This window comes from Chaetodon auriga, chromosome 9, assembly GCF_051107435.1.
Source record: "Chaetodon auriga isolate fChaAug3 chromosome 9, fChaAug3.hap1, whole genome shotgun sequence".
Lineage (NCBI taxonomy): Eukaryota > Metazoa > Chordata > Actinopteri > Chaetodontiformes > Chaetodontidae > Chaetodon > Chaetodon auriga.
Genome location: NC_135082.1, coordinates 19,164,977 through 19,180,827, shown reverse-complemented (window position 1 = coordinate 19,180,827; position 15,851 = coordinate 19,164,977). Strand labels below are relative to the sequence as shown.

At 42.0% G+C, this 15,851-nt stretch overlaps 2 protein-coding genes across 3 annotated transcripts in view; one reads left to right on the top strand and one right to left on the bottom strand.

Annotated features, from left to right (window-relative positions):
• zdhhc9 (zDHHC palmitoyltransferase 9) overlaps window positions 1–8,958 on the bottom strand; it is a 28,088-nt gene extending 19,130 nt beyond the window's left edge. The window contains exon 1 of one of the 2 annotated variants that reach the window (XM_076738754.1): window positions 8,037–8,958. In XM_076738754.1, the coding sequence (XP_076594869.1) occupies window positions 8,037–8,200 (164 nt within the window). In that variant the 5' untranslated portion in view covers window positions 8,201–8,958. The remainder of the gene's footprint in view (window positions 1–8,036) is intronic. The other variant, XM_076738753.1, reaches the window with a different exon arrangement.
• Window positions 8,959–11,634: 2,676 nt separating this feature from the next.
• Window positions 11,635–15,618, top strand: tyw2 (tRNA wybutosine-synthesizing protein 2). The gene is made up of 7 exons (XM_076739244.1): window positions 11,635–11,809; window positions 11,982–12,150; window positions 12,257–12,455; window positions 12,549–12,699; window positions 12,825–12,934; window positions 13,195–13,352; window positions 13,679–15,618. Exons 1-7 carry the CDS (start codon window positions 11,757–11,759, stop codon window positions 14,054–14,056), a joined length of 1,218 nt encoding a protein of 405 aa, XP_076595359.1. The 5' UTR covers window positions 11,635–11,756; the 3' UTR covers window positions 14,057–15,618.
• Window positions 15,619–15,851: the final 233 nt, after the last annotated feature.

Sequence of the window (15,851 nt, the reverse complement as noted above, 5' to 3'; positions counted from 1 at the left end):
ATTATAATCTCGAACTGAATATCCATCACCAACAATATGGTAATTGAGCCAACAGCCAGCTGATGAAAGTATTGCAAATATTTATATAAATGGGTATCAGCCACAACAATACTGGAAAAAATGCTGTATTAAGTTACAGCTAATGCAAACCAAACATTTCCTACTGCTGCAGCTTCACATTAAAAGCATTAAACTGGCGAAACAGGAGTTGATGTTTATTCTGAAGTTGTATATGCAAAGTGTTTTGTCAGTGAGGTTAGCACTGACTGCAATCGTTCATCAAAAATACGCCAACAAAACAAGACAAAAGTGATTCTCAGCGTTTTTTTTGACAGCTTGAAATATTGCAGCAAGTAATGGAAATTCCCTGCCGACCTGCAGAAGGAGCAGCCACACTGAGCTGGTGGGTGAGGAGCTGCAGGTGACAAGATGCGAAGTCCTCAGTGAGGTAAACAAAACTCCTTCCAGCTTCACCGCGCCCTGCTGTACCAAGACTGATACCATGTGCTGCAGATTAGGGTTGTTCACTAAATGACTGACAAAGGCCAATGACTGCACGACTCCCTTATTAAAACAACAGTTTGTTTTGCTGCCTCAAGAATTCTGGGAAATGTAGTATTAAAGCATATTTGCTGTTACCACCAGTAACTACAGGAGTCACCAAATCAACCAGGACTGAAATCCTTAAGACTTTAAGTCTTTAAGTAAAGGATCTGAACATTTCTTCCATCACTGGCTGGTGGGAGCTACAGATCAACACCCTCACATCCACAAATGTGGAGCAAATCTGTCTAATTGGATTTTGGTGAAATCCTAGTAAATTGCATTTATCACATTTGTCTAAATCACCTTGATTAGTACAATAACTGCAGGCCATATTGGTCATGGGTCTGGTGATCGGCCCAGAGCAGGCCTTCATCATATTTTAGGGATTATATATTCATTGTAACCTAATCTTTCAAAAAGACACAACACAAATATATTTTATCATACTTCAGTTTACTCATGATGCAGATTAAGTGTTTCTGCCATGTGCTGCCCCTCCACACCTGTCAGAAAATCACTGGAGGGCCAAAAGACGGTTTATTGTTTAATGATCCGACCTCTGTTCAGGTAAAGTGGACAGGGCTCTGCTGTGGATCACATGTGGTCACCAAACCTATGATTGTACTAATAAGAAAAATAAAGCTGTCATTTGTCAATCAGGCTTATAAAACAATGACACAGGACACAAAGACGAGCTACCTCCATTACTGCTCATTCTGCATGGAAAGCGTTAAGTTCACTTAGCTGTGTGTGTGTGTGTGTGTGTGTGTGTGTGTGTGTGTGTGTGTGTGTGTGTGTGTATGGGGTGGGTGGGCATTAGATGCATTAGGGTGTGTCTACTGCAGACTTTGATCCAGAGGATTCCCCCTCTTAACTCGGGATGACATGAGCTCAAAGATGAGAAGCTTCTAAAGTAGGGGTATCACTGAATTAAAATCACTTCCAGCCGTCAGCAGGAACAACCACCGAACCCGGGATTTATGTCACCAAGTCATGCCTTCGTGAGTCATGACATTTCGCCTTTTTTGAGCGTTTCAAGCCCTTCCTTTATGAATACTTAACAGTTGTAAGCTGTTGCAGATCCGCATGAATCATACTACAAATGAATTATGCACTTACTGTGCAGGCAGATGCACGGCGAGCCTCAGTAACAGCCTTCTGTCACACAAACATCTGTAGTTTGTTCTCCCAGTTTCTGGGCCGCAGTAGAAAAAAACGAAAGCTAACAAACTGTACTTGCCCTCTCTTGTGTTTTTCATATACAGACAGAAAACCACTCCTTTACTGAACTCTGTAAATATACTGATTCGAGGGGGATTTCATTCCTCTGCAGTCCTTCTGCAGCACAAATCTCTGAAACTTTTGGCCTTTTCTGCAGATGTAATCATGCTTCTCCACTTCGTGCCTCTCATGTATTACCATTACATCTGAGTCACAGAGCTAAGCACCCTCCCTCTGAAAAATGAATACGCGACCATTTTTGACAAACCCAGAAGGTCGTTTAATAACACTTAGCACTGCTCTGAAGGTATTTCCAGAACACTTAAAGTTGCTCTGACCATCTGGATGAAGAAAACATTCAGTCAATTGTGACTGTGTTTCCAAATCCAGGTCGCCAAAACTGACAAACGTCCTTTTGAGCAAAGAGATTCGTCTATCTGTCTACCAGCTTTCACTGTAGCAGTGGTGAAAACTAGCTAAGTACAGCTGCTCAGGTAGTTGCCAATTTCTATTTTCAACTTCTAGCCCATTACAATGCAGAGTGCAGTACATTTATTGAACAGCAGCAGTTCCTCCTCCCTTTTCTAAGATTTTAAATGAGAAAACATGTGATGGTGTTTGAACACTGTTAGAGATTAAACCTGTGGTTCCTCACATTTTTGGCTTGCGGTCTCTTACAGAACATCTGTGTCCACTTGAGGCCTCTCGTCATGTTTCAGATGTCTTGTTTGCAGTTTCACCACAGAGAGACTTCACTTCTAAACTTCTTCAATGGTTTCAGTTGGGTAGCTCTTCCCAAAGTACTAAAATTACTCAATATTTCACAAAAACAGCAAAGATTAAAGAATATTGCTCTCCATTTCCTCTCCCATTAATCATCTCATGACCTCTCAGTGTATCAGTCACTTGAAACGAGCTCCACCTTCAGCAGCTACAACAGTAAAAAGCTGCTTATGCATCAGTATTAACAAACTAAAAGTGTCACATGTAACAGGAGACAATTTTACATTTTCAAGAAAGAGTACACTTCTGTACTTCTACTTAAATAGGAGTTTGAATGACAGCCTTTACTTATTATGGAGTATTTCTACACTGCTGGATTTGGTGCTTTTACTTAAGTAAAGGATTTAAGTACTTCTTGCACCACTGGTTTGGAGGTGCAACTTGTAAAACAGGTTAAACACCAAATACTACAACATCAACCGATTTGATCATGAGTGACAGTGTACTGACATATGTGGATGTTTCTTTACACTATTTAACATTAGAATTTAAAGTTTATTTTTTCCTTTTTTCCCTTTAAAAAAAGAGCAAGGACATCCTGTATGTACCAGGATGAGGAAACACAGCCACAGGTTGAAAAACCATCTTCCATGTAATGATAACACACGAGACTCATAAACAGAGGCTACCTAAGACCTCTCATTGGACTACAAATACGTGACCAGAGACACGTCCTTTAAAACTCTCTGTCTTAAAAATCCAACGTATGAGTGAGTTTCAAAGCGGTTACACTAAAGCTCCAGAGGGTGCAATCTGTTGTCCGGTTTAAATCAGTCTTCCTTGTTATGCAACATTTAAATACCATATGAGGGAGATGAAACATGAGAGCCAGGGTCATGCTCCTTTTACTGGGATTAGAGATAGGATTACAGAGGTTGCGTCATAGAAAACTCACTAAGTGAAATTAAGAATAATGATGAACCTGATGATTTGATTTCAGCAACAACAGCATGACAAAACAGGTGGCTATTTCTTCTGAGAGAGCACGTTTTTCAAACCAAGCAGATGAAGACAAAGTGAGGAAACATGTAAAATGTGCCTCCCTACAAGGCACAGGATGTGGGAAAATCATATCACTTCACCGTCCAAGGAAAAGCAGCCCTCTCCTCCTGCCAGGGAAGCTTCCAGAGAACAAAGCCTGCAGATCACTGTTACTGTAAATGGAGCATGCACTCTGAATAGGGCATAAATCGTGTTATTTATCATTTAGCCAAGCCCGGCAGCGCTTTGTGATTGGCTAACAGGGAGACAGGGTGGGGTTAGATGCTGAGGGAGGCTCGGGGGTCAGTTACAAGATCTCCTCTGACTGCACCTGCTCACTCTGCAGGCTGAGCCCTGCACTTCTCCTCAGCACATCCTCACATATTATGACGCCGACTGGAGAAAGGGTGGGTCAACCGGACACACTGGATGCCTCTACCTTGCAGCATACGACAGGATGAAGACAAACACACGCGCACGGGCAAAAAGAAAGAGCCAGTCTTGGTACATGCACATATGCTTCTCTGGCCTCGTAGCTCGGCGTCCTGGGGTGGACAGACAGATGACACACTGTCCCTGTGTTCCAGTTTCTTGTTCCTTCATCCAAGCTCCATAGGTGGCTACCCGCATGCACATATGCATGCATGTACGCACAGCACATACACATTTACACAAACATACAAAAGGGAACCAAACAAGTGCACATCCAACTGCGAGGAAGCCTTTTGAGGACATATACACATTTGGCAAACGACCACCAAAGCCTTTTGTACATCACAAGTACATGGAATTATGTAAAATAATAGAAAACATCAGATCAGTGGATATTAAATGGGCACAAAACTGACAGGGTAAGGACACAGAGTCCTAAAATTGATTCCGCCTGCACACGATAAAACAGGCGGTGCCCACCTCTTCAGTGAATAATTTGTTTAGCTGTCCCTAATGGGTTTTTCCATTTGTGTATTTGACTGCTCGTTTCCGCAATTTAGCACAAATTAAAGCGCAGAGAGGTCTCCCTGCGCGGGGTGCCAGTGGCTGGTGATAAAAGTGAGATGTCTGCTCGGCTGCCGTTGGATATGAGCCAGCCCACGCCAGGACACTGCCCTCTCTGTTCTCACGTCAATGCCACAGTGCAGCTCCCGGCTCAACCTCAAGACAACATGTGAGGGACTGAGCCCCTCCAAAACAAGGGAACTACACGACAAAGACAGTGTATGTGACAGCAGAATGGTCTATGGTTGAGTATGGACTACAGCAAAATGCAGCAGAATTATCCCACACAGAAGCTTTTCTTCTTTAAAATTAGACTGTAATGATGCAGTGTCATGCACATGTTGTGCACGCAATAGACTTTAGCTCAGTTTCTAATCAATCCCAAGCCTTTTACAAATTGATTTTTTGATACATTATGGCTACTGTACTGTGTTTTCCAACATTATAAATCATATTAGCTAGAGCTATAACAGTTAGTCAATTTATTGATTAGTTGATTGACAGAAAATCAGTCTGCTACTATTCTGATAACTGATTAATCTTGTGCCAAGCATGAGTGAAACACGAAAGGCCAACTAACACGACTGAGAGTCTGCAGCCATGCTAACGGCTCTGTGAGGCTGCATTTAGGTACAGTGTTGCTGTGAGCTCAATGCTAACGTCAGCATGCTAACACACTCACAGTGACGATGCCAAAATGCTGACGTTGAGGAGGTATGTTTACAACGTTCAGTATCTTAGTTAAGTGTTAGCATGCTAAGATTTGCTGATCAGCACTAAACACAGTACAGCTGAGGCTGATGGGAATTTTTGCAGGTATGTAATCACAAACCAAAGTACTGGACAATAACCACCTGACAGGTGCGTTACATTAGAAGTCAGAGGTTCACCAAAGTGAGGGGGGTCTGAATGTCTGTATCAACATTTCAAGGCAGTCCATTTCACTGCAGATATTTATTTCTGGACCAAAGTGGTGGACATCCCTGAATATCTTTGGGTTTTAGACTGTTGATTGGACAATATAAGCATCTTAGGCTCTGGGAAATTATCATGATATAAAATGTAATATTTATTATATTATCGTGTTTCATTAGTTCCTCACAAAAACAACTGAATCAGAAAATTACTGGCAGATTAATCAGTTATAAAAATGATTGTTAGTTGCAGCCCTAATACTAAGTGACGAAGTTTCATTCTACAATCTTCATACCAGGAAACACTGGTCTTATTGTTTTAAGGTTTCTATTAAATGTAGCTGCAGTATGTGAACGCATTAAACCTCAGAGTCTTTTTTGCAGGAGGCAATTAGTCTGTCAAGACGTTCAAATCAGATATGTACAATATGAACACACCGTGGTAATGGGGACTCTGAAAATTACCCCATGTTGTCTGGGTCCAATCTCCACGTTAATATCCATCCCCCCATGAGAGATAATTATGTTCCACTGTAATATGAACATAGTATGCTAACAACCCTCCAGCCATTAGTCACCGCAATGCCTCCTCTGGGCTCTGGATGTTCAGCGTGAGCAGTATCATCTCTCCCTCTTTGCTCTGAGCTGGACAAGAGCTCCTTCTGTCCGGGCTCCAGCGAAAGCCGGAGGCCAGAGAGAGCAATGGGATGGGCCTGGCACGATGTGAGAGCAGCTACTTCTCTTCTCTGCTACATGCTCCAAATCCATTTGGCCCGGTAGCTGCATACACACCCAAAGTCAAGAGGGGTTACTGTGTTACAGGGCAGCATTTTGTGCTTAATCATTGTGCCTGATTTCTCAGGCTAAAAGAAAAGAGAAGAGAAACGACACAAGTGGGACAAAGACAGAAAACGAGTGCGATCTACATGACAGGAGGCACTGTTTTATGATTATTACTCAAACTCATGTTCGTCGTTTGAAAAACAATCCTCTGTGCAGCTTACACTGACAGGATTTGGGTTTACATGCCGCATCCGAGCCGACTGGCACTCTTCGCAGTGTTAATGAGTCCACTGGGTTGTGCGAGTAGTGGGTTGAGACAGAAGTGCTGAGACGACAGAAACCAGCAGCTTTCCTTTCTTAAACCAGGGGAAAAGCTGGACAGTGTGGGTTATTAAATATTTAACACCCCAGTATGTGGTCAATCATAAACCTTTTCTCTGACAGGGAGCAACAAAACATGGATCCACAGTGTGTCTGAGAGCTTAGCAAAACACACATTCTTGGTTGTTGCAAATGAAGGCAATACAGGAAGTTACAACAAAACCATTAAGTCCATTTAGAAGCTAACAAATGTCAAGTGCTGATTGAAAACTATTGTGGACACATCAGGTAGATCAAATGCAACAAGAGAAATGGTTGAGATGGGAGTAAAAATTGAGGTTTGAACAACTACTAGCAACTATTCTGATTACTGATTAATCATTTCAGTAATTTTTGTTGCAAAAATACAAATATTTGCTGGTTCAAACTTATCAAATGTGACTATTTCACTATTTTCTTTGCCATATACGATAGCAGCCTGAACATATTTGGGTTTACGATGTTTAGTTGGGTTTGAGTTTGGTGTAACAGGCATATTTCACTGCTTTCTAACGTTTCTAACATTAAGCGATCAATCGTTAAACGCGTACCTATATCTGCCACCAGGGGTCTCTCAATCAAAACAATGAAAACAAAGATGTGGTTTGGTGAAGCTGTGAAGTAGTTGTTGTTGTCTTCACTGTTAACCACCATTGTCGATGAAAAAATCTAACTGATGTTCACAGATGAGGGAATGTATTGAAGACTGATTCATGTTAGGTTGAGTCAAGTTCGCCAACTTCCCTCCTCACTCATCATCGGGGCTGTGGTGGATAGTCAAAAAAATTCTGTCTTTTCGTAAACATCTCATGATGTTTTCTGCTGAGGTCAAGGAAAGGTGTTAAGGACAATTCATGAGCACAGGGGAAACACAAACGCAGTTACACTCGGCTACGTAATTATGTGACACGGATGTTGAACGATGGTTAGCTTTAAATGTTGCCGCTGCAAGGAACTGTGGGACGGCACTATCTCCTTTCCTTTCATGAAGGATGGTCCAGTGTCTGCAGCAATGGGCTGCGGTCAAATGTATGAATTTGCTTCTGAAGGTTCCTAACTGAGTGAGATGACTCAGAAGTTTCTAAGCAGCAGCCTGGATGCAATAAAATGTCAGAAGGTGATGAAAAATAGCATCACAAAGTCCCCAGAGGACAAGGTGACGTCCTCAAAACAGTCCAAAGATACCCAAAGATATTTGTTTTAGTATCACAGAACACAAAGGGGACCAGAAAATATTCACATGAGACAAACTGGAACCAAAGACTTTCCTGTCAATCAACTAATCGACGAATTGCTGCAGCTTTAAAGTTGGTTAATGTTGGATAAGGTTAAGTAGACATACTCATTTTTGCGTCAGAACATGAACCCTGAAGTGACTTGTAGACACTTTCTGGAGCAAATCATGGCTTTGCCTCCCATGGGTCAGCAGGAGCCAGAGAGGAAATGACTTACTCGAAGGCGAAGAAGAGGGCGCAGGTCCCGACGATGAGGAAGAGGGTCAGGTAGAAGACTCCTTTCTGCCGGGCCATCATCACCCGTCCGTCGCAGCAGAAAGTGTTTTTCCCCGGGAGCTTCTCCCATTTCCGCACCTTTCGCGTGATCATCACCGCCGACATGGTGTCCTCCGTCCAGTCCTCGGTCCTCCTCTGGGTTAATGTCAGTTGTTATACTGTAAAGCGATTCAGACAACAAGCCGATGGTTCCTGCGCTCAGGTATTCTCACAAGCACAGTTCAGTCAATGGGACACAGTCCTCGGACTAAAAACAAACGACTTGCTCAGTATTGTTAAAGATTTCAGCACATGGACACGGCCGTGAAGCATTTTGGTTCAAAAGCGTCGCAGTCACATCATCGATGCTTTCTAATCCATATTATTCCCAGTTTCCCCGTCTTTGCTGCAGCATGTCATTCCCACAGTGAGGCTCCCACGCTGCTCAGTCTCAACCCCTTCACCGTCCACTCAATATTGGCAAATTATCACAAATTCACCCGAATGCTTGCGGCAGATGTTTCCCACCACAAGCTGCACAATCCAGCCGCGGCTGTTGCATCGGGAGAGCGGACCTTGACCGATTGACATTCATATCATCTCGATAAATCATAAATGATCGCACAGGCGAGCTGCTCCGTGTCCACAGGCTGCGACCGCGCTACTGGACACGGCCAGTGCGCCTTCATGTAAAACGCAGAAATCCTCCAAAAATTAGAAAATAGCCGTCTGTGTGGCAGCACGCATGTACAGGTTTGATGTGCTTTTTTCCCCCCGCAGGATGCAGCTCTCGGTTTTAGTCAATGGCAGAAGGAAACACGCCTAGATTGAAATGTCTAATCTTAAAGGGGCAGGGCAGGTAAAAAAGAGGGAACAAAGGACACAGATGAAGGTCCTCTTTAGATCATATTAATATGCTCCATCGCTCGCCTGTGGTATTGCCCAAGGGAGGAGACTGTGAAGTGTATCAGTAGAGATAATTGGTTACAGACCCCAGACGCATTAATCCCTCAGGTGTTGCTCCACGTGCAGTTTAAAGGCTCCAGAGAGCACAGGTAAACACTGCAGAGGTCCTGAGAGAAGTGCTGGAGGTAAGTATTTAAAGTACTAATACCACACTGTAGAAATACTCTGAACGTGCTACTTAAGTGAAAATATGCAAGTACAATGTGGATTAATGTACTCAAAAGTATTGAAAATAGAAGTAATGCATGGCCCCTTGTGTGTGTAATATAATATAATATAATATAATATAATATAATATAATATAATATAATATAATATAATATAATATAATATAATATAATATGTTTGACTCAGGCATTAATGCAAAAGTGGTATTTTATTGTTCTAGTTGGTTGAGGTGGAGCAACTAATTATTATTTTCATTTCATTCATTCTGGATTAATCTATTGATTATTTTCCCCCGATTAATAAATTGATTGGTTTGTAAAAGTTCTGAAAATTGTGAGAAAAGCTGTCACAATTACTTACTGTACTTGTTCAACTGTGGGCACTTTACTAAACTGGGTACTTTAATTTATAACGAAACATCATGTTTTATCAGCTCTTTATATGTTTAGTGTCCAAAATCTTTAATTTACAGTCCTTAAGTAAATGTACTTGGGTACATTTACTTTTAATGTTTTCATTCTGTATCAACCTTGAATTTTATAACATTTTCTTGCGTTGCATGCTATTTATAGTTTATTGATTTATGCATTTCATTCCATATCCATATCTAAATATCAAACTTTATTCAAGATTCAAACTTCAACATCTGCAGTTAAATCAATGTGATTTTTTACTTAAATGCAAAGTGCAGATTAGTTCTTTAGTTGGTTTGTTGGTTACTGTACTGCGTTCATCATCAGCTGATTCAAAATCAATTTGGTTCTGTCTGAATTATGTTGTCAAAAGGAGTCAGGAAACTATTTTTTCCATTACTGACAGTAAGTCCCTTGTGTTGTGTCTCATGACGGTACCAGTCTTTCAGGATGCCACACTGCAGCCACTGAAGAATTTGTATTTATCTCAGTCTTAACCTTTTTGAGCTTATAATTTGAAGTCTGTGTGGTTACATGTTCATGTCTAGTAATAACAATAACATCTACACTGGCCACACAAGCCACATAATAGCCCTAGTTAAGTCTCTTTGGGTAAAGACATAAAAGATGATTATGATGGTTCAATATTGGCTCAGCACAGTCAGCCATTACAGCCTCCTTGTTGCTACACAGAGGAAAGGAAATGGTACTTTATTGGACGCACAGGGGACGACCGAACCATAAACGACCCAGAGAGCAAACCAAACGTCCTTCACTCTCAGTCTGTGCTGAAGTTACAGACCAGAGGTGGAAAAGCTCCTGTACGTCTCCATCAGTCAGGATCCCTGCGGTTTTATTTCCACCCCAGAGCAGGATATTATTAATACATGACCTGTCAGATGTTTCTTTGACCAACCTGCCAACTCGGGTTCAAATGTACTCATGACTGCATGACAGCTAAAAGTCAGAATTCAAAATAGGGTGCCCTTTTTCATTACGTAAGGAGAGATCAGGGAGAATGAGGTACTTTGATCATACTTCCAACAGAAAGCTTATGACAGGCTTAATGTACAGCAGATATATAGATAGCTTTATGCCCAATAGGGAAAATGGTATGACACAACAGTGGCACCTCAATCACCCTAACAAACACATATTCCAAAGGGGCATTAGTGCAAACACATACAGTATCACAGAGAGCACATCAACAAGTCTACTAGTTTATCTTGCTTACATTTCTATCAATATGAAACCACCAGCATTTTCCAGTCTCATGAAATCTCGTGCACCAGCATCTCTGTAAAAAAAATTCCAAATCATACTGAACTGTGTGTATTTTAGTTCCACTTTATGGTAGAATAGTGATTTGGGACAAGCAGTTTTAAAACAAAGAGAAGAAAATCCTGAAATATCTAAAAATAAAATAAAATAAAAACATTCTTATGCGGAGATATTCTGTTGACAGGTGTTACTAAATTATTCTATGTTTTCCCATTCGAGACTATGCTAACTCAAATCATTTTCTTGTACCTTTGTTTACCACAGAATATCTGTCACAGCATGTAAGCGCATGCGCCATTTTAACGCATTGATGTGACACACTTGATTAGAACTTTTCTTTGTTCTGTTTTATCAAGTAGTTCAACGGACACGTCTAAATGGACAAGAATAACATTGTCTTTACTGCATATAAACGTTACTTCACTTTTTCTAACAAACATGTAGCTAGCATAACTCACCTTCATGGGTTTTGAGCTGTTTGTCTCCATCTATCGACATTGGCGCGCAACTTGTCCAAACGGACTTATGCCTTCTTGAAGTTTAGCGAAAACTGTCGGTTTTAACAAATATATGGCATAAATAAAACGATAGCTATCACATTGTGATAATAAACGGCTCTGCTTCGGCGACAGAAAAGCTTAAACTGTGGTGGTTTAATTCATGATGCAGCAGTTTGTCTTTACAATAAAGTTTTGTATTTTCAAACGTCCGTCCTGCATAATGATCCGACTAGAAACACGCGTTGTGTGTTGTTGTGGAGCAGGTACCGGTCACCTGTAATTTTCGTTCTAGACTAAATTAGCGTTCTGGAACCGTCAAACACAAGAAGAGTGGATGTGTTTGTTCGCTTGTAAATGGACGGCGTGCCCTGCCTTCGTGTGTCCCAGTGCCATGCACAGCAGTTCAGGTAATAGGCCGTCTAAGTGAGTGAATAGCTAAGTTAGCTAGCAGTTAGCATGTGAACATTGGACGTTGTGGGGGGGGGGCAAGCAGTGTCCACAGAAACACTATTTGATTAACAAGTTAATTATATTTCCTGTGGCTGCCTGCCTCTAATTTTTTTAGGTCTTATCTTACAGGAGATGTCTAGAGTCCCGAGGAGCTCTTGACCTGAGTTTGTGTTTACTGAAAGACTCAAATGGGACAGTCCTCCTGCCCATCTTGCCATCCTGTCTGTCACAACTTGATCTCCAGTCTCTCAGAACAATGGTGGCTTCAGGCAGTGTTTGTGAAATAGTTTGGAGTCAGGTAATTAAAGCTGAGTTTCACTTAAATACTATTAGCAACAGCCAGCACTATACTGCAGCTTTAAAGTATTTATATGCATTTCCTGTTTGTCTTGTTTTCACCACAGTCTCCTCTGCAGTCAAAGAAGGAGACACGACGGACACAAGGTAATAAATTAGAGAAAATCCTTCAGGAGCTGTTGGAATCTCATGGTGAAAGATGGACGGAGGAGCTGAGGGGGGACCTCCCTCGCAGTTTCCAGAGGCATGGAGATCTAGTCCTGCTGGCAGACTGCTGTTTCTCCCTGCCACTATGGAAGAAAATGGGTACTGCTCTCAAAGTTAGCCCCACTTTTCTATGGTTCTAGGTATACAGAACAATTAATGAGGACATTTATTGATAGCTTTTTACTTTTTCAGATCAACAGCTATGGAGTGCAGTGGCCAAAGGACTGGGGGCAAAGCGGCTGGCAAAGATGAGTCGAATATCCAGGGATGGATTTAGGTCTCCTGCGGTGACGATGCTGGTGGGAGAGCACAGCTGGGTCAAACATGTGGACAATAGGATCAGGTTAGCCTCAGTCCTCATCAATCCAATTGTTGTTGATTTACTCACTGTATAGGTCATGGACACATTAATGAATGAATTTAACTGTGAACAAGTCTGAAATTCTAATGTCTTCACCTTTGTTTCAGGTATGAGTTTGATGTTACCAAATGCATGTTCTCAGCTGGAAACATAACAGAGAAGCTCCGAGTGGCTGGATTCGACTGCAGAGGGGAGACTGTTGTGGACTTGTATGCAGGTGGGATAACTTTGTCACTGTGTGACAGGCTTTTACATAGATGAAGATAGAGTACAAATCTTTTTTTTTTTTTTTTTTTTTTTACTTAAACATCACCAAACAAGAAATAAAACATTTTATCCTGTCCTTTATCATACAATCCACACTGAGGATGTTTGAGTGAATATCTCTGATGAATCTCGGTTGTAGACCAAGTTTACATTGAATCATGACATGGATGTTGTCGTGTAACTAATTATCACAACTGTATCTTGTTTCAGGTATTGGATACTTCACTCTCCCATATCTGGTACATGCAGGGGCCAGCCATGTTCACGCCTGTGAGTGGAACCCTGACGCGCTTGAAGCTTTACAGAAAAACCTTGTGGCAAACGGGGTGTCTGACCGCTGCACCGTTCACCGAGGAGACAACCGACAAGTAATGTGTTTTCATATGCATCCTATACTGCTGATGGGACATGTGTTGTTCAAACACAGTTACAATATTGGCTCTGTCTTAATTGAATACTTCACCACAAGGGTGAGAGTGTTGACTTATGCCCTCTAGTGGTTAGATTAGTTCCCATCTCCACTGAATATCATGCCAGCAGTAATTGGATCCTCCCCAAGGTTTTTCCACGTTATCTGCATTTGCACAAAAGAGAACTAATGAAGTTTCACTCAAATATAAGTGGTATTTCTTAGCTAATACCACAGTATTTAATTATCAGTATTGAAGAGTTTTTTGATTGAAATGTTTTTCAGCTCCAGCTGTGTGACGTTGCTGACAGAGTGAACCTGGGTCTCATTCCGAGCTCTGAAGACGGCTGGCCTGTTGCCTGTCGACTGCTGAAAAGAGCAACTGGTGGAATTTTGCACATTCACCAGAACGTTACCTCACCATTACCGGACAGGGCAGCCATTCCAGCAATCGATGATGCCACCCAGAGGGTTTCTGGGAAGACGGCTGACAGAGAGGTGTGGCAAGCCTGGGCCGATGACACAGCAAACCGCATCGCCTTTCTTTTAAAGGACATCACTGGTGCGCTGTGGATAACAAACATCCAGAACATTGAACATGTTAAGTCATATGCACCTCATGTTCACCATACTGTGCTGGACTTGGAGTGCAGACCATCCTGAGCTGAAGACATGAACACAGATACTGAGTGGACACTATGGCATTCATCGTTTTAGTGTTTGTAGATGAAGAAATGGGCAACTGTGTCGTCCATAAGTTTCCAATACAACCAAACACTGCACCAGCTGGTTTCTATGCTTGTTTCATTTGTCAGCTGCTGCATTGTTTTTATAAACCTTCATCTATCCAACGCAGGTTGACTGAGCACAAACGCTGTGTTATTAGAAGCACCCTGCATCACACTCGTACAGTCCTCTATCACATGCCATGCCTCAACCACAGGCTTATCTGTTGGCCACTGGACAGCTGTGGTTTAGGTGACTCATGTGGCGTTATACTCCATATATTGATTTTTCCCTCCGGTGTTTGACCCCTAAACCCCTTGTAGTTGGCTGCAGTGAAGAGCTGAAGACTGAGACATGACTCACATTCACTGCTCCTTATTCTCACATCAGTGTGCTGTAATTATGGGAACACCCAAACTTATCAAAGCAATATCACGACTTGTTAAACCACAGGATTCAAATATTTGACACGGTTGTAAAGGTATCATATAAACATATAGTACTGCTCTGCCTTTTCAGTATATCTTTTGACCTTCAGGAGGCAACAGCTAACAAAAACACTACATGACAGTCTCACTTCTGAGCTATAGACTGCTGACAAAGAAAAAATAAACGGGAGGAGATGGAGAATGCTGAAGCTTCCATACAAGGGACTAACTGAATGGTTTCATGAGTGTGGAAATTATGTGAATCATATGATATGGCCTTCACGGTCATTGGGTCTGAACCCAATTGAACAGCTATGTTAAGATTTTGGATCCAAATAAGGGGATATCTTCTGGATGAACGGTGTTTATCCTTCCAGGACAAATCCATGCTAAGGAGCGATGACGCTGTTCTCTTGCCTCATGGTGGACCAACACTTTACTAAGACAGTTAATGTGTTTGCCTTTTCCCCTTTGTCACCCATCTGTGTCTGCTGAGGAGGTGGTAAAAGCACAAAATGCGTCTTTGCGCCACCTGCCAAAAGAGCCATTTTCAACGGACACGGTTAGATTTTCTTCGTGAGTGATGGCCCGTACGGGTTTCCTCTTAAGTGTAGTATTAATCATCTGAAATACAAAGTCAGCAGAAATATCCAAGGCCACCTCCTGTCCATTCCCAGTCAAGCTTGGCACCTATGTCTGTAAACACATGGGGACACCTGGCTGTAGCTTTCAGCTGCATGCACATGTAATTAGTCAGGACTAAAAACAGAAGAGATTATGAGGTTTAAAATGGGGAGAAGTTGCTGAAGTTAATAATTTATGCTGTTTGGGAGAAAAATACGATTTGTTGTAAATGGAAATGAGCACCACCCTGTGTGACCTGCAGGCAGTTTTTATAGGTGATCATTTGTTTTACAGTGTGTGGTTCCTCCATCACTTTGCATACGCCCTGACAATAAATAATGGCATGGTGTGTGATAGGAACTCCAGTCACACCATCTGCGGTGCCTCTTGTTGCATATGTATTGTAATGCTCACGTTAAGTGAAGTAAGTAAAAGCCGCGCACTTCCAAAACTTGATTCCAAGTTTTTGCTCCCATTCAAAACAAACTGGCCCTTAAACTGTTAATGTGGGAGAAAAGTCGAACTGAGCTACTTGATGGGCTTTTTTAAAGGGCCAAATTTTCCACAAGCAGCCCAGTGGCGGTTCTAGACCAATTTCACTGAGGGGGCCTGGCTGGGGCCAGGGGTTTTGATAGAGGGGCACATTAAACCCGCGGCAAAAAAGACAAAGATTCGAAATC